General features: G+C 48.5%; 1 protein-coding gene across 3 annotated transcripts in view; it reads left to right on the forward strand.

The window, feature by feature from the left end:
• LOC126581427 (protein vestigial) overlaps positions 1–24,987 on the forward strand; it is a 47,044-nt gene extending 22,057 nt beyond the window's left edge. Inside the window, exons 5-8 of one of the 3 annotated variants that reach the window (XM_050245078.1) lie at positions 16,705–16,799; positions 16,889–17,070; positions 17,473–17,558; positions 24,506–24,987. In XM_050245078.1, the coding sequence (XP_050101035.1) occupies positions 16,705–16,799; positions 16,889–17,070; positions 17,473–17,558; positions 24,506–24,555 (413 nt within the window). In that variant the 3' untranslated portion in view covers positions 24,556–24,987. The remainder of the gene's footprint in view (positions 1–16,704; positions 16,800–16,888; positions 17,071–17,472; positions 17,559–24,505) is intronic. The other 2 variants (XM_050245080.1, XM_050245079.1) reach the window with 2 other exon arrangements.

Here is a 24,987-nt window from a genome sequence, read left to right on the forward strand (position 1 = left end):
CCGTCGTAAAACGCAGCTTTACATCCCGGGCCATTTTTCCACTTTTACGATCCACAGCCCGTACCCAGCACAGGTTTTTACGACGGATGTGTATCGACTTTTAAGCTGGTGAAAAGCGGCCGTAGCCGTGACTGTGCTGCCAAAGTTAATGGCGAATTCTCACGGATCAGCGCACCACCACGCGGTACGAGGGACATTATTGGCCAGAGAGAGCGAGTGTCCGGAACAGAAAGCCGTTTGTTTTGTAAACAGGTGTGAGGAATGCTTTTACCATTTCAGAAAAAGCGCAATAAAAGTTTAAAGCTGCTCCGGTAAGAGTTGAGAGTTGTTTTTACCCATAGCTGCTTATGATTAATGGTACCATTGTTAGGATGGGGTCTCTGTGCTGCGCTGTGGCCACAATGCACAGCACATGAAATGCATCCGCGTGCAACCGGCTCCAACGGTGGCTACTTACGGCTCGTAATGGCGAAACGATGGCTTGTGCCTGGCGAGCACACGGTAGTTGGTGTGAAGTATTTTAATGGTTGTAACCGTGGCTTCTCGAGAGCGCGCGCGATCGTCATAGAAATTAACATTTTATCGCTCTCCACCCCAAGGATGTCCGCTGATGGAAGACTGGTGGGGTGTTGCAGTGCATTTGGGGCGCAGATTGTGCAACGTTTTTCCTGCATCTTGCAGCGCAAAGGAGATATGCAGGTGAAACGAAGCATTTCTATCACCATTTCGTACAGGAAATGCACCTTCGCTGCCATCGCCATCGCGTTGTGAGCGAGGGGGTGGTATGCTCGCCTGCCCGCCCGGGAGAGTGGCGGTAGAGATTAAATGGCGTCATTTAAATTTAAATTAAGATGATTAATGCCTCGTTTGGTCTCTCGCGGTTTCTCGCGGCGCATCGTGCATCGTCGTCGCCGTGTGTCGTCTTTCCAGCTCAACTTGGCCGCGTCTTTCTTCGTCGTTGTCCTTGCGTCTTACGAGATTTTGGGGTTTTGGCCTGTCTCTACGGCGGTCCGGGTGGACCGGGATTTAAATGGTTGCATGATGAATGGCACCGCACCGCTGAGCATCAAAGTATCAAAACATATGTCCAAACTGTGAGTGTGTTGTGCGCTAGGAAGGATGTTGGAAGTTTGTTGGTTCTCGTTCGTTCGCTCGTTGGTTGGTTTTGGGTTGCCGCCCTGAGACACGAACCTTCGAACACCCTCAACGACCACCACATCCACTCGGTGAGCGGTCACGGATGAGAGGGAAAAATGCGTGAATTATTACGAATTCACGTCGCACCGTAAATTATCTCTAATGATGCAAATTAAACTGATGATAATTATTTGTTTCGCTTCCGTCTATTCCATCACTGTTGCTACTGCTGCTGCCACTCCATCTTTCAGTCCTTGCTGCGGCATCGTGGCTCATATCGGGGTTGGAATATCGTGTGTTCTGTCCGCGTGAACCATGAATATGCTGGAAAAAATAATTATTTTTCTGATGAGTCAGCAGCACGCCTGCCCTGCTGCTGCTTTGTCTCCCTAGTGGTCATGGTTGCTGAAGAAAACTGATGCCAAAATATTCACTTTTTCGCCGCCTTCCTCCCCAAGAACCCCCACTAGGCATCCCAAGGGTTGTTGTGCTCAGGGAGGACAGCCCAACGACAGCTCCCAGGAATAGATACTTTTGTCCGTATTTCATCTCTTTTGACCAACAGGGCGCCAAAGAGACGCGCGGTGGAATACGAAATTGTTTCGTCGGCCCAAACGAGTTCGTTATGAGATAATTAATTCATTGCGCACTCTACCCCTCCATCCTCGGACCCTTACCTCTCACACACGGCGCGTCAACGAGCGCGCCTCCCCTGAAATGCGTCGGAATGTCGCATTTCAAGTGTGATCGGGGTAGATTCGTGATTCGTCAAAAAATGCGCTCCCCGAGATGGTGGCGGATGGCTTAGGAGACGGGAGCCAACGGGAGCCAACGTGAAGATCCTTCTGTGGCGGCGACCACAAGCAGCGCAAATGACGAGCAGAAAACTTGATTCTCTCCAAAGAAAACTCTTTTTGGTTGGGTCGTTGGGTGCGTGGAAGGGTGCGAAAAGTGTTGGAGTTGGAGCAAACACTTTTTCCTGTGGGGCTAAATGCTGGCAGCACGTGCTCGAAGCGCATTTGAGGGTTTATCTTAAGTGAGTTTACTTTATGTTTCGATGTCGAATAGTGGAAACTGCTTTGATGATGAATGGATGGATGAATTTATGTTGGAATTTCTATAAAGAGTATAGAAATTCTAGCATAAACTAAACATTCGATTGGATTCATTTTATTTGATAATTTGAGTGATCAACAAAGCTATCTTCGACAGATGAGTTTAAGAAAACTCAAATCATATGGAAATGAATTATTAATTCAACTTTTCTCTATGAGAAATTAACTCAAGAATTTAATACATGATTCTTAAATTGCCTACTAGCATTTAAAACGATGTTTTCTCAAAATATAACCCTTCTTGCTACATCTTTTAAGGCACTAAGTACAACAATTTCAGTGTGTTATTGGCACATTATTAGCTCATTTCTTTAAGCATAATTATGTAACCCTACATTCAACAAAGATCGGCGAGAACAGTTTCCCCAGCAGCAGCGAAAAAGGAATTTATGACTTCAATGAACCTGAGTGGCTCAAATTTACGAACACCCACGAACAATACATTCTGCCATGTAGTCTCCATTAAATCACTCGATTCGACGACGGTAGCTCACGTTTCGCGTGGACCATTTTATCGGCATAATTTGCGATAATTGTTTCGATGTAAATTACGCATTTGAAACCAGAGGCAATTGAAGGCAAACAAAAAAAATTCAAACCCCGTTCAAAGTTCACCGTTGACCGCACGCGCACCACCCGTCCGGGTGTGTTTGCGCGAACGATCACATCAGAAAAATGGTTTGCAAAAATTCACACAAATTGCATCGTAAATTCTGCGGCTGGCAAAGTGAAAAATAAACAGCCCTAACTCTTCCCGCATCTAGCTACTAGCCACCGCGCCAGGGGGTACCCCATTTTGTGTATCCCAAGATGGCGCGGCGTCGCGTGAACTGCCGTTTGGATATTTCTGTGCATCGAGCAGGAATTTGCCTTGGCTGCCTCTTTCCTGTACACTGCCACACACACACATTCACGGTTCTAGCGAGGATAAGAAGCCACGAAGGCGATGCACGATGCGTCCCCCGAAAAGGGGTGTTTTGGGGGTCCCGAAAATTATGTCTAGCAAACTTAATTTAGCCGTTCGCCGCTTCTTTGATCGAAGATAATAAATTTAATTTGCTCTGGCACCAATTTTCCGCCGAGATAAGTACTGCAGCCGCCACCGAACCGTCAGTAGCCATCAGGGCTTTGGCCTTCCGCGCGAAAGGAGTCACCTCTCGGCAGCAGCAGCAACACCAGAGGCCAAGAGGTCGGCAGAAGACGGTGTTTTCCTCCTTCAAACGCCACGACGGGTGCTCCTTTGTGCTCGCAACTCTTTTAATTACGAAACAAAATGAAATAAAATGTAACAAGCGTGTAGTAGTGACTGTAACGACATCGCACCGCACAGTGCCCCGAACTCCAACTCAGTTGAACTTCGAACTTTACGGAAAATTGTTCTCCAACAGCAAGATCTTGTTGAAGACAGACGGAGAAGGTCGGAGAGAGCCCTCCCACCCATCCAGTGGAAGGTATTTTTCCTCCTTCCTTTCCATCGTCCTCCATCGTGTCGTGTCTGAGCGTTGCTTTTCACCGATTTTCCACTCGACATGCGCCTGACTCGGTGGCGCTCCGCGTGGAAACCCGCGTGACGACCCGGTTTACCTTCCCCGCAGTGGAACAATGTTCCAAAGTAACTCTTCTTCAACCCAACTCAATCGCTTGCTGCTTTCGGGGCGTGTATTCTGATCATCGTCACTCCAGCACGCGGCGTCTCGTGTAGCAAGAAGCTGTTTGAAAGGAAATGCGCTCTTCATTCGCGCACCACCGTCGGTAGCAACAGCAACATCACAAAGCATAGCCCGAATTCCATATCGATCAAAGTTTTTCCCCTTTTCCCCATGAGTTTTCCCGTTGTTTCGGTCTTCCGTTTGGTGCTCCTTGCCTGTGACGCCACTGTGCACGTGGATCCTTTTCAAAAGGGCCGTAATTTGATGTTATTTCACCAACAAACACACAGTCACATCCGGAGAGCGAGGTGCAGGGACAGAGAAATGAAGAAAAGTCAAGCGAATGAGTAGATAATTTTCTTGTTGTAAACCAGGCAGCGGAGTGTAGTCGCTGCTGTGTGGTTTACTGAACGTTTGCTTCCTCTTTAACCTCCCGTTTTTCTCGTTGCACTCCCGTTGGCTCCATCGGTGGTGGTGCACGGGAATCACGCCACGGGGATCACAGGGTTCACCTCTTTTCACCCAACTTGGACATTTTTTTCCACCCCGGGAACACAGGCGACCTGTAAAGAGGGACTGGGGGGCTGTAAATTTAATTTCGTCTTCGTGCGGTAGAATTGAAGCATTTTTGGGGGTAGTCCAAAACGACAACGGTGTGGAGACCGTTTGTTCGAGTGACTTCTTCTTTCGTTTGTTCGTTTGTTGCTTTTTTGGGCGCGCGCGCGTGCAGAGTGTCGCCGCAACTTCCGCGCTTGTGGACTGTTAGTTTTGTGTAGCGCACAGCGAGCAAGTAGAACAAGAAACATTAATTAAAATTTCATTCAAAACTAGACTCTAGACCATGGAACATTCTTGCTTTTTTTTGTTGTTGTTCTGTGCGCTAAGCGGTCGTGGGACTCTCTCTCACTCTCCCTGTTGGTTGTCGTTGTTTGGTACGGATAAATATAGCGGCCAGAGACTCGAATGGGTTTTCAGGGTTCAGAATGGCCGAAGTAAATCATTCTCTTCTGAATCATGGTCTGGGTACGCCAGCCAGCCAGTCAGCTAGCCAGCCAACCAGACAGACAGGACAAGCGGACAGATGGAATGGGTGCTGTTGTCTGAATGGCAGTTGGTTCAACAACAATCTTATCACAATACGGTTGCGAGAGCCGGAAATAGCTCCCGTTTTTCGTTTGCATGTAATGTTGTGAATGTAACGCGACTCCGCGATTTGCGTTCAGTGGAGTCCAAGGGGTAGTTTATTTGCGAATCTATTGAAGTTGTAAATGTATTTTAAGAACAAAAAGTCAAACAAACAGTATTCTATTTCTAAACTGCATACTCATCATCTCAGTTATCTCTCGACTAGATGACTAATAATCGATGGAAAGGGAAGATGCGGCTTGTTGAAGCATCTGAGCACAGTTGGATGACGTTGCTGGAACAACAGTTTCCCACCAAATAGTGAATCATGTCCATCAGTTGTAATCGTTTCCAAATCCCCAAAAACTCTCAACCAACATCAGCAGCGTCTGCCGCAACACCATTCGCCGTTCGATGAAATCACCCAAAATACTTCCTTTGGCGGCAATCATCGCGCGCTGACCGCTTGGGTCAACCCCCGTGGACAAATCGATCGAAGCCCTGGGTCTGGCCCTTTCGGGAGATGGCGAAGGCGAAATTGTTATGTTTTGTTTTTCTGCTGTTCCTCCTGCCAGCAGCCTCCTCCTGCTCGCACTGGCACGATTTTTTAAGCATAACTTTCTCACCGCGCTAACCAATCGATCGATTTAATGGGTGGGGGAGGTGGTCCCGGTGACCGCTCCGCTTGTCGGCGAGATTTGCTTTGTGCCGACGACGTTTAAAAAGGGAGAGGATCCAACGTTCTTAGTGTTTGTTGTTGTTGTTGCGGTTGTTTTTTTTCTGATTGTTGTCCTGCTGGACATTCCATCTGCGAGGGAACTGTGAACGAGTGAGTGAGAAAGAGAAGAGAAGAGGAGACACGATAAAGCACCGTAAAGGCCACCAGCCACCGGGAGTCTTAAGGTAAATCACCGATCAAGATTGCTGCGCGACGAACGCGTCGAAACGATTTGGAACATGGCGCGCGATTGAGCTGCAAAACACACAGGGGATCAGCCCGGACCAAATGGAATGGAGTAAAGGCCGAAACGAGAGTTACGCCGAAAGCGCACCGAAAGCGGTCACAGCGCGTACACGAGCGTGCGTTCCGCCCGAAAGACAAAAATGTAAGTTACTTTAATGCCTTTTAAAAGAAGTTTGCCGCTTCGCACGGTCCTGATCGCGATCCGCGAACAATCGAATACTGACCACTAGCCCCCAGGGGTGGGGTTGGGGGCTTCAAATGTTGTGAAATAATTTGTTTGTCGTCCGCTTCGCCAAGAGTCAGCGAGCGAGAGCACAGGGGATGGTCATCGCCATGTTTCAATTTCTGGCCCCCTTTTGACCATCGAGTATGTTGAGACAGCAGCATAACAAAGAGAGTCCTCTTGGAAGCGAGAGTCCATGCGAGGAGACCGTGCGGTAGGAACCCGTTAACACTCGGATTGGAGCTCCTGAAGGTCACAATCCGCTCCGGTGTGAGAGGAGGATGAGAATGATGCGTATTGAGCAGCATGTTTTTATGGGGCTTTTCGGTGTGATTCCTCCTTTTGCTTTCGACAATTTCGCTTAACTGCCCTACAGTACAGCGCTACCGTTGCACTGCTCTCGATGTGTTGCGTTTCGTTTACCCACCTCGAGGGTCTCAGAGAACGAAATTGATTCAAACAATCAACCGCATATCGAAGTCCATCGAAGACGAACAATGATCACGATTTGTTAACAGCAGCTGATATTGATGTATTCCTTTTCCCGGTGATAACTGTGCTCTGGCCAGTTGGATGCATTTTTGAAGATAATTTGGGCGTCCTTGAATGCACAGCGAGAATCCCTACGAGAGAAAGGGTCAAATGATATGATTAGAACAATAAAGAGCAGCAGTGGAACTTATTAATTAGGAATATTACGAGAAGCCAAAAGGCACGGCATGGCATCGTCGTTGTACGGGATGATTTATGGACGGTTCGCATCGTCGGACGGCGGCTGTCAATTAACTTGTTCGCTTCTGCCGCGCGATGAAACCTTCCTGATAGGACTCCGATGTCATGCGCATCGCTAGACTCCTGGGACCCCTTTTCAACACCAGCCAGCAAGCCGGCCAGCCAGCCAGCGAGTCTATAAAAGGGATAGAGAGAGCAACAAGAAAGGATAAACATAAACACGTGTCCTTACATTTCGAGCGACCTAAACTGGAGGAGGCCTAAGCGGGGCAATAGAAAAAAGGGTGCTGCTTTCCTCTCTGGCGTCTCGTTCCGCATGTTACGGTACATTAGGACACGCACCGGTCGGTTACGTTTTAGTTTTGTTTTTTTGTTTGTTTTTTCCATCATTTTTTTCACGCGGTTCTTTTCCTCATTTTGTTCCAGTCTTCCTCCAAAACATTATTACCGTTTACCTCTCCACTCACTGTGTCCCTTTTTGGGTACCAACAGCAGCACCAGCAACCCCTTTTCCTCGGGCGAACAAACTCCACCACCTCCAACCAATGGCCTACCATCATCCATCTTCGTGTCCCTCGCCTGAAGGCCGGGACGACGGGAGTCACTTTTTTATCCTTGACTGATCGCTTAGCCTTCGCGCGTCGGCGTCGTCGTCGCCAGTGTCGTCGTCTTCCATCGCAAAACACCGGGCTCGAAATTAATTTCCACGGATATTTAACGCATGTTTTACACTCCCGCCGTTGGTGGCGTCAGTGTCTGGAAGTCGCAGCGCAGGATCAGCGTCTCTCGAGTGAAAAACCATCCAAGCTCAGGGCCACAGTGCGCCCATCGTCAGCCAGCCAGCCAGCCACTCGACATTGGTTTTGGTTGGTTGCCTAGGCAGCGCGCCTCGCTGCCATCAAACGTGCGATAATTTATGATTTCTGTACGCATTTTCATTAACTCGTTTATGTGCGTGTGGGTACGGGGTTCCATCTTTTTCGTCGGGAAAGTTTCCCTCGAGGGCGTCAAGAAGAAGAAGAAGGAGCGACAACTCCGTTCTAGCCGGAAAAGCGAAGTGAGGTCTCCCTTGGGCAACGAAGCGTAACCCCGCAGAGCGTTGATTGTGGAGGACTATTAAAATCATGCTTCATCAGTGGGGTGTGGTGTGGCTCTGGATGGATGCAGCCCGTCCGCCCTTCTTTGGAGCGTAGATCACTTTGGGTTTCGCGGTCTACGAGGTAAGGGGGCTAAGGGGGTTTGCTGTGAGTGAGAGAATAATTTATGATGACTACCCACCGCGCATTGTGTACCTTTTTTGCTCCCTCTCTCTTCCTGTCTCTCTCTTTCTGGCTGTCCGGTGATCTTGGCGTTGTGTCTTGTCTGGTGGCGGATCGCGTTGGGACACTTCTAATCCCATCACCGCCCCACCTTGGGTCCTACGGGGACGAAGCGGAACCGCGTTTTATGTATGCTTCCGACGATCAGGGTTAAGACACCGTCGGAACATAGATTTTCCGGAGACGTGCGCGCGCTCCCGTGCCTTGACTTGGCCATAGCCATGATTTATACGCGACCGGAGGTGAAATTCATCACACGCCCGGTTCCCGTGTGTGTCTCGGTGACTTTAAGGTGCTTGGTTGGGCTTTTCACAAGAGGTAGATGGTGTTTTTTTTTGCTGTTTTTTGATCGACCACCAGGCTGCTCCATCGTGTGTCCTTTTCGGTGTTGTGTGCGCGCCCATTTGACTCATCGCAAAGTCCCTGCTCTGCTGTCCCTTTTCTAACCGGGCTCTATTTCGGTGCCAACGTTGGTAGCGTGTTTCCAATATTAGTTTCCGCGGAAAAGACACCCAACGGTTCTCGTATTAGCACGCCGAAGGTACACAGAGACTACAGCGGTACGTTTGGGTGGTAGGTGATAAATATGTTCCCGCACTCGCACCTCAAGCACTCGTCGCACAGCACTTCTCATTAATGTCATCATAATCGTGTTTAATTAAAGTGTAGTCGTTGCTGTTGCTGCTGCTGCTGTCGCTGCTGCATTTAGCGCATGTTCGGTGGCGGTGGCGGCGTTAGCGTCAAATTGTGGTAATTAAAATATTAATTAACATAATAAGCCATCATGCAGCGCAACCAGGAAGGCGATGAGGAGGCCCACCTAACACCATACCTGCGCCAGTGAGCGAGGGAAGAGCGTTTAGTGGCATGAGTGATGACTGATGTGCGTACTCGTGATCCCGACACATCCTTCAGCGTGGATCAATGTCACGCCACCAGCATCTTGGCATTAGATGTCGCAGAAGAAGATGTCGTCAACCCTCCTGCTCCTCCGGGTGGCTGGCCGTCTGTCAGTTGACATTTGTTGGCCTGTCGTCAGCGGCATCGCGGTACAAATTGTTCTCCGGGCGAGCGTCGCGCGTTATGACAACATGTTTGTGTATCTGTATGATGGAAGAAGGAAGAAAGACGCTGATTAGTGAAAGAGTTGACCCCAACTCGGGGTGATATCAATTACCTCCGGTGTCACACTATGCTGGCCACGTTTCTGTGACGTTGCTTGCGTGTGGTCGGACCGCTCCTCTCATCAGACCGTCATAGGAGACAAATAATCGATTCGAGAAATGCGACATCCCCACATCGCGAGGCCCATCAGTCATTCTCCTAAAGAGGGGGTCCGGGGGCAGGAGGGGGCTCACATCTCTCGCGCACATTCTAGAACGCATTTTTCCGCGGCAAATATTTGAGAATCGTTCGCATTGCCAAATATGCAAAACAAATAGCGTATCGGGATCGCGCAAGGGATGTGTGGTTTGGGGGATGAATTATAATGTAATCGGCCACGGTTAAGATGGGCTCGCGAGGACACACTCGCGTCGTCTCCCCAACCCCCTCCACTCCGGCAGCACGCCACCCAGAGCGAACGGAACGCGCAACAACAATTTCCGCATAGCGCGCGCGAGATCTCGGATCGGAATGCTACAAATTTGGTGGCAACATTTTGAGGCCATGCTTTGCTGATATCCGCGTACGCCCGGCATGCTAACTACCTACCTACAGCGCTGTGCTCCGATCCGAGGCCCGAGTTCCGATCGCGCGGCGACCATCGTCCTTGTCGGGCCCGTCTAGCGCCGCCCGGGGTACGGTGATGTCAACATTAACATATGCATACCAGTCCGCGGATCCGCGGGCCAAAGACCAATGTCAATCGAGTTCCCCGCGGGCCGACTTTTTGTGTGGAAAAAAAAGGAAAATTCTGATTAAAAAAAACACACAAGCTTTAAACACACCCGCACGCACACACACTTAATTTGTCATCAAAAGGGTAAAGAATGAAAATAAATTAAATAAATAAAAAACAGATCCATAAGGGAGCACGGTAAGGAGGAGTTCCGGACGGGGAGCCTTGGTGCGTCGGGCAAAATACCGTGACGCAAACGAACCATAGAGGCGAACTGCTCGACACCGAAAACTGCTACTGGCCGGACCTCGGTGTGCGATCCTCGGTGACGACGACGATGCGTTACGCTAAATTTAATTTTCGTCTCGCGGCATCCCGATTTGCCGGGAATTTGCCTTCGTTTTCGAGGGTGCTGGCAGCGAGCACGCTTTTTTGGAAAATGTTTGTCAATCCATTCCCGTAGCCACACACATAATAGAACAGGTCTTTGTCTTCGGTTAGAATATTTTCTGCAATGAACGAAACACAGCACTGACACGACTAGCATTGGCGGAAAACAAAAAACAATCTTTTCCAGTAGACCATTTTCCTTGCATTTTCTCTCGTTGGGCAACGTCTCCATTCAATTGAGTTCACTCCATATTTCTTTCCTCACCGAGGATTCGGATGAATTTAGGATTTTAAACGTGAATATACTTTTCTGGATTTCATTTGACAAAATGTCCTTAGTTATTATTCCATCTCGTGTTGATTTATCGTGTTCATTCAATTCGCAGCACCATTCTTCTATTCCAACTCCCGGATCATCATCCGGGTGTAACTTAATCCAAAGAAACCTTCCACAGTATAATGCCAAAATATGGATTGGCGATGATTGTCATTCATGTACCGCCCGTTTAAACTCGCTTTGGTACAAGCCCTGTGCCACCAAGCGCCATGGCGGCTTTGGGCACATTGATCGTAGTAATCATCATTATCCCGATCTTTTGTAGTAAACTTCATGCCCTTGTTATACACTAGTGCATTTCCTGCAGTTCCTTGATACTTTCCTACAACCTTTAGGGCATAGTCTTCAGTCTCATTACCTATTTTGAAGGCATCGTACCTTGCATAGGTGTAGCTGCCATTAAAATTCCTTAGCTCGACTATCAGTTCATGCCTGCGGTCCTTTGTTATCTGGTGCATCTTCTCCAGGCCCAACCAGAACTCATGTTCCAAATCACCAAACCCGTCGCGAAACTCATCCCACCCACGGTAAAAGTCCAACGATCCATTGTAACGGTGCTGTAGGACGATCCATCCTCCTCCAAAGTCATGTTGTTCGCAGTACACTCTAAACGGCTCGAAATCACTGTTTACGCGGATCTCATATATGCCCGAATCAATCCAAGTGGACAATGCAGCTTTACAAGAGATCGGAGTATTATCCTGTTGTTGAGTTTGTAGCACCGTTCCATTCGTATTGTCCTTGCCAGGATCGTCGGCTGCAACAGACAGAACCGCACAAAGTACGATTAAAGCAATGCTTTGCTTCATTGCACCACTTTTTAACACACTGAATTAACTGGAGTTTCCAAACAAATAGATGCTGCTGCGCTGTTCTGAGGGACGTTTAACACTGATTCAAAGTCTACTCCACCACTCTGATGTCTCTGCGAATCAAAAGATCGAGAACAAACATGATTAGAGTTTAAATCACAGCTGTGTGCTCGCTACGTGTGTATTTTCAGTTTGATAAGCCTATGATGTTAAATTTATTTGCTTCACAGCATAGCAATGCTGTGTCGCTGTACCATCTGGAGGCCTCAATTTCGGTGATAACCCACACGCCGGGGGTGAATGCGGCATTAAAATTCTTATCACTTTGCTTGGCTGTCGATTCAAAATAGACTAAGCTATTTCACATTTCGTTTTGCAAATTGCTATCTGTAAGCATTGTGTCTGACAACAGTAGACACAAAACAAGGATTAGTAAATGTACCTAAAGGTAAGGTAAATTATTGGTATTTTTAATGTACTTAAATGAAATCCTGTTGGAGTACCGATGTTACGCCAGTTTTGCTTCGTCAACCGAGGGATCTGATTGTGGAAATTCAATGCCTAAATACGGCTTGATCACTGTTGGAAGTGTCACTTTGAGACGTTTTTCTATGGTTTGAATTTCTAAAATGGCAACAAGCAAAATAAAAAAAATACCCTTTCCCACATTCATCTCTGTCGTATGTTTGTGTGCCAAGCGAGTCAAGGAATTCAATCACGCGAACAAATCACGTCCGCCATCGGAAGGGATGCACGCACGTAGGCACGCACGAACGCACGCGTGCACGCTGCTCTCGCGGTGAGCATATGGCCTGATGGGTGGGCCCTATTGATAATGCTATTCAAAATATTTGCACCGTTCGAATGCATGAAATAGTCGAAATATCTGCTGTGACCCACAGTGGTGCGTGCCGCTTGTGCGTTTGACGAGAATCTACCGAGCTGATGCTGTCGCACGAAGCGCAACCAGCGCAGCGCATCTCGAAAAACACCCGACCGTCGACCTAGAGCAGACGATACTGAACGTCATTGGTAGAGTTGGAGAGGATCCGTTTTTTTTTTATGTAGCCCGCTCACCATCAACCGACCGTCTATGGCATAGGGACGGTAAATTTCATGAATGAGCTAGCGAGCTGTTTAAATTATCCGTGTAAACTATTTCAACGATTTCGCGTTTGGCACAAAAAGGTCACGACCGGTGCACCTGCACCGAGGAAACATCTCTGTTAGACCGACTATACCGGCCCGTCCGCGATTAAATGTGATTTAGTGGAAGCCAGTCGTTGACGGCAGATTGCAACAAGGATATCATCATCGAATCGAAATGTGCTGCTGTTGTTGACTCGCTGATGAATTCGTTCACATTTCAACGCATCAAACCGGAAAACTGCTGACCATCGGTAGTTACGGAACGGGGCTGTGGATTATTACATATTTTACGTCGCACATCCATCCACGGGAATCCCGAAACGATGAAACGAACGAGAACTCCATTTAACACGCGCATTTTGCGCAGCACAGCATGGTGACCGTTGGTTGGTTGTTAAATTTATTTGTTTCACTTTCAGCCACCACCAAACGATGACCAATCCGTCACCACCGGCACCACCGGCACCACCGGCACCACCGGGGAATGAACTGTTCCTCGGTGTGGTGACAGGTTCGGCGTGGCTCGCCAGCAGCAGCCGCACGTACAACCGAACCATGTCGGCACGCACGCACATTGCACATTACGAGATTGAAAAATGTGCCCACAACCACCACCGCATCACACCACACCGCCCGCGCTATCTGTTGGATTCGCTGTCTTCTAGTAGATAAATTTGTCGCTGAGTGGATTCATGCGTGCGTTTCGACACGGCCGACCCGGCACCCAGTAGTTGGCGTTCGGTACACGGATTGGCCGAAATGAAATAAAATATAAACATACCTTTTTTTCCCTACGCCGTACAAAGCGCGTGGTGCTCAAGTGGTGGCGCGAGTTCGAGAGCATTATCAACATTTGGTCAACTTTTGAATTCCTCACGCAATCGGTCCGAAGGACAGATTCCGAACCGGCAGTTGAGCATCGTGTAACTATTTGACTGGCCAAGTGAATCCTCCCCCTACCCCCGGCGGGGGCCGAAAAGGAGGATTCGTTTCGTTTGTTTAAATTTCAATTTCTGTCAACCGACGGGCGGATTCTGTGTACTTGACGGTAGTCCCGTGTGCCCGTAAATTATCCACCATCCGACACATACGACATACGTGGTGCGATTCATGCAAGGATTATGCATTCCGCACAAAGTTGCTGCGGGCTCAATCTGAATTCCCGGTGTAGCCCTTCATTTTGTTCGCTCGCTCGCTCGCTCGCTTGCCCTGGGTGGCTACGTTTTCATTTGTGTCCTGACACCACGGTGGACGGTAGTCTGGGCTTTAATTAACATACCAGCTTGATCATAATGAGCGCTTCTCGAGAGGTGGCTGCTCGGTTGAAATCGTAATCGTTTCTAGCTGATTTACCTCCTCTGCCTTTAGGTCATGGGTATTGCTTGTTTGTGATAGTAGTAGCATCAGCAATTCGAATTCGAGTCTCTATTTCCTTCGTTCAAATTACGAATTATCATTATTTTCATGAATGGCCTTCTGACTTCTAATAATACATTTTTCCTTCTAATTTATTTTGTCTCAAATTCCTTCTATCATTATTAGCTCCTTTTTTCTACTTTTATAGCATCTTTCAAGTTTTGATTAAGTCCTTTTCCGAAGGAAAAAGGACCACAATTATCACGTTGAACGAATTGCTTATGATTCAATTCTGATTACTCGTAATAACAAGAATAGAAGATCACAACCTAATCGTAATGGTTGATAATGTTTTTGATTGAATTTCAAATCACATTTCATTTGATTTAATGGTGCAGAATTTACGTTTACTAATCTTCACTCTAGAATCTAGAATCTCTTGATCGATAAAGCCTTATTCAAAAGAAAAGGAACCGAATTCTTCCCTAAATATATCCTTAATATCGCGATCTTTTCGATGCACACCAGCATTCGAATGAATCTTGCTGTAGCATTATCACTCGCATCCATCATATCTCGCTCCATACAATTGTCCGTCGTACCGCATTACGAAACGGCGACCTTCGGGTGAAATAGTTCAACCGGGCGAAAAGGGCAACCACGAGATACGCAACCTCGGTTAATGGGCTTCCACCCGAATAACGATTGCGATCTAGCTCCAGGACACCTTGTTTCCACTGGCCTTATCGGTACAAAAGGTACGGTGCCCCCGTTCCACCTCTTGTCCCTTTGGTTTCGTTGAATACAAGCAAACAAGCGCGGCCTGCGTTGTACCGCCGATGCCGCCACCGATTCGCGACGACTTGTAAGACGGATTTCGACAGCATAACCATCTCGCAACACTAATTCTCCTGGCCGACGACGACGACGAAGACGACGTACCGTGACCACTCCACGGCCGCTCCACTCACACGGCAAGACAATGTGATGATGATTGCCATTTTCGCTGCCATCGAGCGCAACGCTCGCGCCCGCTGACCAACCAACAGCAGCAGTTCGTTCCAGCAGCGAGAAACCCCCGGGAGGAGAGAACAACCTTTCGCGCGGCCATTGAGGCGAGTTGACCGTTGGCGGCATTCCGGTGGACGGTGGATGACCAACCAGCGACGGACCGATCGTCCGCTGGAGTCGGTTGATCGGACAAAATAAAAACTCAATTGGCACAAACGGAGGATGGAGCACCGAGTGGAGGGTCGCTGGGGTTGCTCCTGTGCGGTTGTGCATTCGACCTGTTCTGGCTCACGAACCCACGAGTGGGGAGAAGAGAAGAAAGAACACCGTAACCACACCGTGTCCATGGTCGTTCCACCTGGTCCAGCCCAGGGACTTGTTGGTTGGTTGGCGAGCTGGCTGTATGGCCAGAGGGCACAACGATCATCATCGTACTCCATCGGGTGTCTGTGTGTGTCGGAACGGATGAAAGGGACGATCTGCGCCAAACGAGCTCCCTTCGCACCCCTTCTCCCGTTCCTCCCAGCCACCAAAACACAGACGACTCCCGTGGAACGAATTCCCCGTTGGCGTACCTTTGCTTCCCTCCTCGACTTCCCTCCTTGGAATGCCGTCCATCGCCAACCGGCGTTTTTACTTCATCAGCAAAGGCGAGTAAGGGATGGAAAGGAAGAGAGCCCCGGCGGGGAGGGAGGTGGTTCTTGGTACGCCGGCAGAATCTTGCCCGTGAGTTTTCCCTCTGCTCCTTCCCGGTGCTTCCCTCTTCTTTACCGTCTTTATCGTCCAGATTTGTTCGTTTGATTTTGAGCGTTTTCGCGCTTCCCTTAGGGGCCGTCCGGCGGCCAAAGCAGCTGGCCAGCAGCAGCAGCAGCAGCAGCCATTTTTCCACCTGAGGCTCGCGCATGGTCCAGCCCGGCCCGGCCCGGCATTCCGGCATCGAGCCGACCATTGGAGGAAATTATCAGAAGTTGGAATGTCGATGCTTGTTTAATTAGATTTTTCCAACAATTTTCGGCCGAAAACGGAAGGACGATGCCAAATCCGATGGAGGGCGGAGGGGGGGGGGAGAGGTGGAGCTCGTCGTATCGGGCCACGGCGATTGGCGGCGGGATGTAAGGCTGTTTGCCGTCCTCGCCGTTCGTGAGCCGATGAGAGCGACGGTACCGACGGAGTTTTCGGTGGAAGCGGGACAACAATTATGCTTTTTTGTGTGAATATTTTGAATGAAACAGACCCCGGGGGGGTCGAGGGAGGATGGAAGCTGCGTGATGCTGGTGGTTTGTTGTAAGCAGCACGGATTTAAAGAGCAATCGCTTAAAGAGCAGTAATTGATTACACGATTTACTGTTTTTTTCTTCTTCTAAATAAAAGTCTCAGCTCTGCTGCGGTGCGGCCATTTTGATGTTGAGTTTGTCTTAAATTTTCTCACCATTTTTCGTTTCCTTTTCATGATTTTCGGCTTCAATGATGAAGAGATATCAGTTGCCATTAAGCATTAAATCTAATTTGATTCTTTGTTCTCTCCGCTGTGATTTCTCTCCGCAGGTTACAGCAGTTCGATGACGAGTAGAAACTTTCCTCCCTCGTTCTGGAACAGCAATTATGTGCATCCGACACCCGCCCCAACGCATCACCATCAGGTAAGGAACACGATGACGACAACGACGATAAGTTTCTCTAACGTCCAGTCCCTCTCTAACGTTCGTTTGTTTCTAATTCATTTTTCCAGCAGGTTTCCGACCTGTACTCCACCGATTCGGGTTACTCGGCGGATCCTTGGCATGCGGCCCATTACGGTTCGTATGCACACGCGGCCCATGCGCATGCAGCACACGCTCACGCGTACCACCACAACATGGCACAGTATGGCAGCTTACTGAGGTTACCGCAGCAGTACGGACACACGTCAAGGTAGGTCGACTTGTTTTGCCTCGAGGCGAATCGAGACGAAAGGACTATTTAATGATGATATTACGGAAGGATCCTCCACTGGCGATAGATACAATGGTTGCATTTGAATTGATAAGTAACGAAAGACAATCATAATTATTTTCATATTTTAATAGTTCTTTGAAGCGACCACATTGTTTAAATAATGCTTTAGAAAAGGTTTATCCGAAAAGGTTCTGTCAAATGCTGTTAATTATTAAAATGATCAATTATCAACTTCTTCTGACGTCTAACTTCCTGTCATCATAATTTTACTCACCTAAAAAATAAAATAGTTCAACAGAACATCCCTTTAATGTCCCTTTTTTTTAACTTTCCATTCTTCATCTTTTTCTCTTTCTTTCCGCCGTCGTGAACATCAAGCAGTCACCATAGGTTACACCACGACCAGCAGACGGCGCACGCGTTAGAGAGTGCCGCCGCTTACACGAGCTATCCGACGATGGCAGGTTAGTACACAGAACGCCAATAAGTGCATGCTTTCTCGTCTGAACTCTCCTGTCGTGCCCCAAAAATGTTCATGTTCCATAAAGGATCCACCATCTCGGATCACTTCCGCTCCGTTGATGTACAGCGATTAGTGTTGTTCGATAGACTGTCGGTGCGACTTGGTTAGAACACAGCATTTGATCCCTTGTCCCCCTCTTTTGAGCTGCCTAACGTACTTCGAACGATTTCTTGGTGCTTTTTACAAACTCCCTCATCGGATGCATCGGTGGCTACATGTTTGGTCGGTAAATTTGGTTCGCGTTCGATGTATCCCTCCCGTTTACGTTTCCATTTTGTTGTGTTTGAATCAATATTGGCGGCTATTCCTTTCCTACTGGAAGGGGAAAAATCCATTTTGAATTAGCCTCTGTCGCTCCGCAATACATACCCGTCGGTACTTGTATCAACTTATGATGGAATGGCTTCGATTACAAAAAATTTGTAATGGTTCGAAATGGAGCCATATTGCATGCTCCTTGTTGCTAAATCTGCATTCAAGGGTCAAGTTGTACAAACAACAATTATGATTTAACAACCTCATCATAAGGCGATGATTGATGATCACTTGGACGTTCCATTATCAGGCAGTCAATCGATTTCAACATCGCCGTCAGTGTCGGTATCGTTTGTTCAGATAAACAACAAACGTGATGGATTCAGCGAGTCAGCAGTCTCCAAATCCAAGGGAACCATAATTTTGGAACACTTCGATGATGTTTCACGGCGCCGCTGGCGGCATCAAAGCAACCGCTTCAGTCGATCGTGAAGAGCAATCGATGATATGATCCCACCAGCGGATCCTCCTGACAAACGGGGAATGCAGGATTGACAGTACGGCTCGCTACATTCCAAATTCCCGGCCTTTCCCACCCCGCCATTCCGCCAAAAATCAGTTTGTCATCATCGGAATCGCTAAATCGGCATTCGTTGTCACCTTGCATCGCGCATCCATCATCATCAACATCATCGTGGTTCAACAGGATGTTCGATGGGTGAAATTTATTCGCGAGAATCCCTTTATAGACACGATCTTTTATCGTTGTTCGTTGTTCTATGTTTTACCGCCCTTAAAGAGACAACATAGAATCTGGGAGGATGCCGCTTCAAGGTCATGCTTTTTAAAGCCATACAGAATGCTCCCAACGAACGAACGAATGAAAATCGATAATCATTGGCAGCCCCGAAACATGGAACAGCGCACGGTGACTCAAATTGAACCATCCGAATGTCTAATTTCTAATACAGTAGACACAATCACAATCACACCGACCCGTCCGTGCTGCGGGGTCCTCTGTAGGTCCTCGAGGACGAACTCGCGTGACTAGTGCGTCCGGAGATGGCTCGTGGTGACACGTTTTGGCCACTCAAAAATGAGACAAAACGAACTGGCGGAGATAAAAAAAAACGTCTTTGGAATTGAGACCAGCAACAAACACATACACGCGTGCACACTCGGTAAATACTCTCCGGCCACGCGGTGGTGCCGAATCTGTCAGCGGAATGCCAGGAATGCGATTTGAAACAAGCGACCATGCTACGACGCAGGTTGGAGCGGCAGAAAGGAAGAAAACCTTCGTACCAAAAATCGACACGAGGCCGGAACGATGGGATAGAGCGAAGGAAGTGCGCGAAAGTTACGCGACAGGCGGTAGCCGAAGGAATGTCTCATGCTCCCCCCCCCCCCCCCCCCCCCCCCCCGGGTCGTTGTGGCCCCGGACGTCGCGTCGTCGATCGCGCGATAGATTTCCCCGGCCGCCGGGTTGACATCTTCGCTACCGGGTATTTGGTGTTTTTTTTGTTGTTGTTGTTTGTTTTCGGGACCATTCGCGAGCCGACATCCGCGTGTGCGAGGCGACACGCATGTGTTTCGCTTCTGTTTAGCGCGCTCCAAAACCACCGAAACTTGTCATTTGCGCTGAACCGATCCATCGATCGATCGATCGATCGAACGATCGGACGGAGAAGAAGTTAGGGAACCACAAAAACCACGCGTGCTGGTGCGCGAAATGGAGCTCTGGAATGCATTTGCTATACCGTTTTCGTCACCGTCAGCGGTCGCGGAACAGGCAAACAACAATTGAAGCGGCCACCGGGCACAAACCTCACTCTGGGGCAGCGTTTCATACATTATCATAAATGCTTTTGATCGTTTCGGTCCGATTAGGCAACCATCGTCGGCTTGGAATTAGACAACAGCAAGCGGGGGTAACAAAAAAAGACGCGAGACGCTGCTGCTGGTTCGTCATCGTCATCCGGAATCGTGTCCGTTTGTCGGCACTTTGACGCTCTTGCGATCTTTGAATCCGTGGAGCGCATTTCTAACCCTCCGGCCGAGGCAACCGAAACGGAGGAAGGCAATGCAGCAGCGGAGCGTACCGTCGTTGCCTGTCTTATGATTGGCCGTCATTATGATGGATGGCATGCGCGGCCAGCTTGCGCGGCTCCTCATCGGGTGCGGGCAACAAGTGGATTCAGGATCCAGGGCGCCCCCAAGGGGAAACGGGGAAGGGAAGGCGACTGAAGTGAAGTGGCAGGTTATCAGCGATGACAGCAGATAAAATGCTAAACTGTCAAATTGTGTTGGTTTTGGAACCGGCAACAGGCAGTCCGGCGGTCGGTCGGATCGGCGAGAGGAGATGAGGCTTTCGGTGAGAAGACGAGCGCGCGCCACTTGGTTTGTCTTCTGTTGGGAAACACGAATTGTTCTCCGATTCGCTGTCGACGATATCTTGTATCTAGTTGTGGTTTTGAGAGGGTGTAAACATAAACTGTATCTCGCAGCGTGCTACCCGTGTTTTGAAAGAGTTTCATGCGAAAATGCCTTTTTATTCTGGGAATAAATGGTTTTCAAATTACGGCAAGAGAACGTCAGACGATGTTACGCCAGGGGATTATATTTTGAAAGGCTTGAATAGATAGTCGAACGACTAGAGGAGTTGAGTAGAATATCTTCGTAAGGATGTGATGTTTCAGATCGATCAAATCAGGATACTTTTAAGCTGGTTACTATCTTCCACAAATAAGTGAGATTTATAACGGTATCATTATTATTTATGCATTTCATTTATTGAATTTACATACAATCGTTCGTGAATTCTGTCATCTATTTGGTGCGAGGAGGATGAATCTTACAATTGCAGCTTTTGTGGAAAATTTACACTTTGTTGGCATGTTAAAAAAACTTGAAAGGCGAGCTGCAATACCATGCAATAGTAATTGGAATACCAGCCATGTCTAAAGAAGATTTCATTTCATTCCACCTTGTAGCTGTTAGCAATTAATATGGATCTTTAAAAAGTAAAAAAAACGTGACAGGAAAAAGCGGTTTTCTAATATCCAACACCAACGAGGCGGATGTTGGCGAATTTTTCGCTCGAACTCTCTACCCGTACTGTAAACTAAACTTCAAAGAAGTGAATATTAAAAAAAAGAAACTCCTGTAGCTTCGTGGAGCTTCCCTTTGTCCTCCCTGGACTCTACAGCTCCACATACAGCTCTTCGTTCCTGGCCCATGCACTCCAATGCCCCAAAGGCGCCAGGGGACAACAACAACAACCAACCAACGGATGAGTGTTGCCGTTTATGTTGCCCCGCCGGTTGACAGGGACGACAGGTGACAAAGTTCATCCAGCGTTTCAGTGAATCATCCCACTTAAATTCGCCCTGGGCACCCTGGGATGCACGAAAGGATTGTATCCGAATCACACATATGCACTCGCCGTCGGGGAGGGAACTTGCACGACAACGCCATGCATGTTGTGTGTTCGCTGGCGTTTGATCTAAAGTTGGTCCTTTTCTGGGCACTCTCTTCCGAGATCCGGTCTGCGCCTGGTGTTCCGGCAAAGGCAAAACGGAGGCAAACAGAGCAGCGGAAGGAAGGACGGTAGTGGATGAAGGTGGTATAAATAATTGCATTTTCCCTTCTCGGCATGAATAAACTTTGACCCAATGCAAAGTAAAACGAGTTCCCGGGGGTGAAACTTGTGCAAAGGACAGCGACAACGACGACGACGACGACTGGGACGACGACGACCAATGCGACTCCTCGCTGCTGCTGTTGTGTCCTTTTGCAAGACCCAAACCCACCGCTAACACCGCTTCCGACCGCCCAGCCCCTTCCAGCAACGAGGAAAACTAATATCCTTTCGCCTAAGCCCGTCGTCAACGGAAGCGAACTGGCCTGGCCAGCGTGTGCGCGTGTATGTTGCCGAGAAGTTCTCGGTAACGGCCTGGCAAGCTACTCCTCGAGCCGATGGCCGAAGGGAAAGTTAAATTTATGTGACACATGAAAGAAAACTTGGTCCCATGGTCGGTAGGCTCCACTCGAACCATTGTATCGTCCGTCATTCAACACTAAGGGTCCAGGGGGGAGGGGGGGGGGGCTAGGGGGAGGTAGGGCTGACTGGGCAGACCAGCCCAGATGTCCTTAACCAGCAGCGCGGCCATGTCGGCGGGATCGGAAGTCACACCACCTCCAATGGAAAACCCCCAATGGGGGGATGTAATCTCCTAGCGAGTCCAGCTAGGCCATGCTCCCTTTCCCTCTCTCTCTACTGGGGTTGGTCGACACTCCAGGAAAGGATACCGCCATCATTGTCAACGCTTCGTGACATAAGAGTGGCCAGCCAGGAGGGAGGGGGGGGGGAATGAGGGTACGTTCGTCGTCACTTATGCGTCCTTCGGTATCCCGGATCGTCCCAGGTCTTGGTCCCGGCAATGGTGAAGATTCATATCAAGAAAGGATCCAACCGCTTTCCTCTCCCTTTTGGCGTGCGTAGGTGATTCATTGTCGAGCCGTTTGGCTCGATGGGAGCTGAAAGGACCGGGAGTGCAGAAATAAATTACATCCAACGCTCACACAACAGACCAGAACAGAAGAGGCCCCCTCTTCCACGCTCGCCACTTGGTTCCGGACCAGGGACGAACCATGCTGTGTATGTATGTTGTCCTTGGCGTGTAGGATGCGTGCAAAAATAATGCTGGCCACCGATGGCGATGAACCGTCGTTTGTCATTTTCTGCAAAACCAATAGAAAAGGCGTTCCTTTGCAAAGATTTAATTATCGTGCAATGAATTTCGATGCCATCCCCCCCGCGCGTAATGCCAGTTTCTGTCCCACTTGGTCGCCATTATTGTCCGTTTGTTGTATCCGTTGCATGATGTATCCCGTTGGTGGAAGTTTTTGTCATTTTCGTGGGGCCTGCATCACAGTGAGCTATTTTTCAATCTTATGCTTCCTGGTACTAATTCCTGGCAGCTCTGGAGGCTCTGGTGGCTCGTTGAGGAACCAGAAAAATGTGGGATGAAAATATTTAATAATTTTCCCACCGACGCTGGAAAACTTGCTCCAAGATGGAGATGACAAAGACGTGAAGTTGCGATGCGATGGTGGAGAAGGAGAAACCCCGCTAGAGAGATGCATGCAGGATAAGATGGACGGATTTTCATTTCCTCACCATCAGAGCACACTAGATTCGCGCCCTCCTTCAGGGAAAAAGGGCCCCCACCATCGGCAATCTTCTGAGGAAATTTTGGAGGAAATTACTTGCGCAAATGGTGGCAATTAATTTCAGTGGCGAGGTCCAATGAAGAAATGGTGGACGGCATTTGGAGGAAAATGAATAATTGTCTTGATGGGGGCGCCGAAACCATGCCATGTCGATGATGATGGGACGTTCGCGCTCATTACATGCTAAATGATGGTCATTCTTTTTTTTCTTTCTTCTTTTTCGCTTCCCTACGTCCCATTTCATTACGAGCGGTTTATTGGTGGGCATGTATAAATTAAAATGGAAATCAACTTCCATACCTTCTCGGTTCCCCGGTTCCAGCAGTTGGGTTAAGTCGAGCCATTAATTTGCCGCATAAAATATCGTTTTTGTGAAATTAGTAAAATCAATTACAGGAGATTGAAGCGAATTGCTCCGGAGCGCCCTATGATGGCGATTATTCACCGAACTAGCGTGCCCTCCCCGTAATGGTGGTTCTATTTTTCGCGTTTTTAGGACCCTAAAACCACACAAAGGAGTTCCGACGTTCGTTTTTGCGCTAAATGTCACGAACCCTCCTTTTCGGTATCGTAAAAGCTTTAGCGGTCACGCAACGCAAGGTAATTAATTTTGTAGATACTACCTCCGGTGCCCGGGTGCGCCGGTACCGTGGCCAGCCCCGTGGCGCGTTCCATGATATACGGTGATGTACGTTTCGGTGCCTCGACCAGAAGCCCATTGTGTTTCGAGGGAAACTCGTGCACCGCCTGCAAAGCGTGGAGTTTGTAATCAGTGCGGTACGACACTGCTGAGTTGCATATCGTGGCACATACAACACGAGAACCCGAAGCGAACCAAGGATGCAGCAAGAAAGCGGTCGAACCACCGCGCGGTCGCCCAGTCTTGTGCGCTTTTCGCTATGCGGTCAGCACTGGCGGGAGGAAACATGCGGTAGGGATGGAAGGCAGCATAAAAAGCCTGCTTGGAGGGACAAGAGGGGATGATGCGGACAGGGAAGAAAGAAAATAATTTACGGCTCGCCGACCAATTGGAAACCGCTCGCTCGTTGGTGCGGTGCGCTCCGAAGACACGCCCTGAATTCGCTCTCGAAGGATAACGGGAAGGGATGGTTTCGGAGGGGGTGAAAGGGTGCAGCATAAAGGGGTTACAGTGGGCCAAGGTGACGAAACAAGCCGCCGCAGGCCACTGAATGTTACGAACAAAGAAAACAGTAGGCTTTTAGTTTAATGCTGAGTTTATGGAAGTTATGTTTATGCTGTTTAACTGTAGAAGCATCAACACTTGATAAAGGCTTTATGGAGTCGTATTACTTATCAATAAACAATCTTAATTATTTTATTGTTCCTAAACGATGGTCTAATACATAACATTATTGTTCTGTTGTCTTTCTTTTGCAGGCCTGGAGGCACAGGTACAGGAATCGTCCAAGGATCTGTACTGGTTCTAGATAGTCAAAATGGAGCTTTTGTGGAGAGAGGGTGGTACCGGAGAGGCAGCTGCAACCGATACTGCAAAACCAACAACGAGCTTGGCGCTCGGCGATAGTGCGATTGACGATATTAATAGCACAGAACAACAGAAACAAATCAAAGATGCACCCCTACATGTATAAGCAAATGGTTGAGTTATCGCGGTACAAAACGAAAAAAAAGAACGAGGAACAGCGGAAGGATACTAGCTTAATCCAGCGGCCAGGCCAGCCAAGGAGATGCAAAAGGTTCGTTAATGATACCAGGTACCAGCAGAACGGTTACATCCTTCGGTCGATCGACATACTGAATGTCTAGGGAATTGCTCGTAAAAGCGAGTAAAGGATACTTATCTGGTGAAGCCCCGAGCCCGATAACGTGATGCTCTCTTCTGTGCATAGTAGATTAAT

The sequence above is a fragment of the Anopheles aquasalis genome, chromosome 2, assembly GCF_943734665.1.
Source record: "Anopheles aquasalis chromosome 2, idAnoAquaMG_Q_19, whole genome shotgun sequence".
Classification (NCBI taxonomy): Eukaryota; Metazoa; Arthropoda; class Insecta; order Diptera; family Culicidae; genus Anopheles; species Anopheles aquasalis.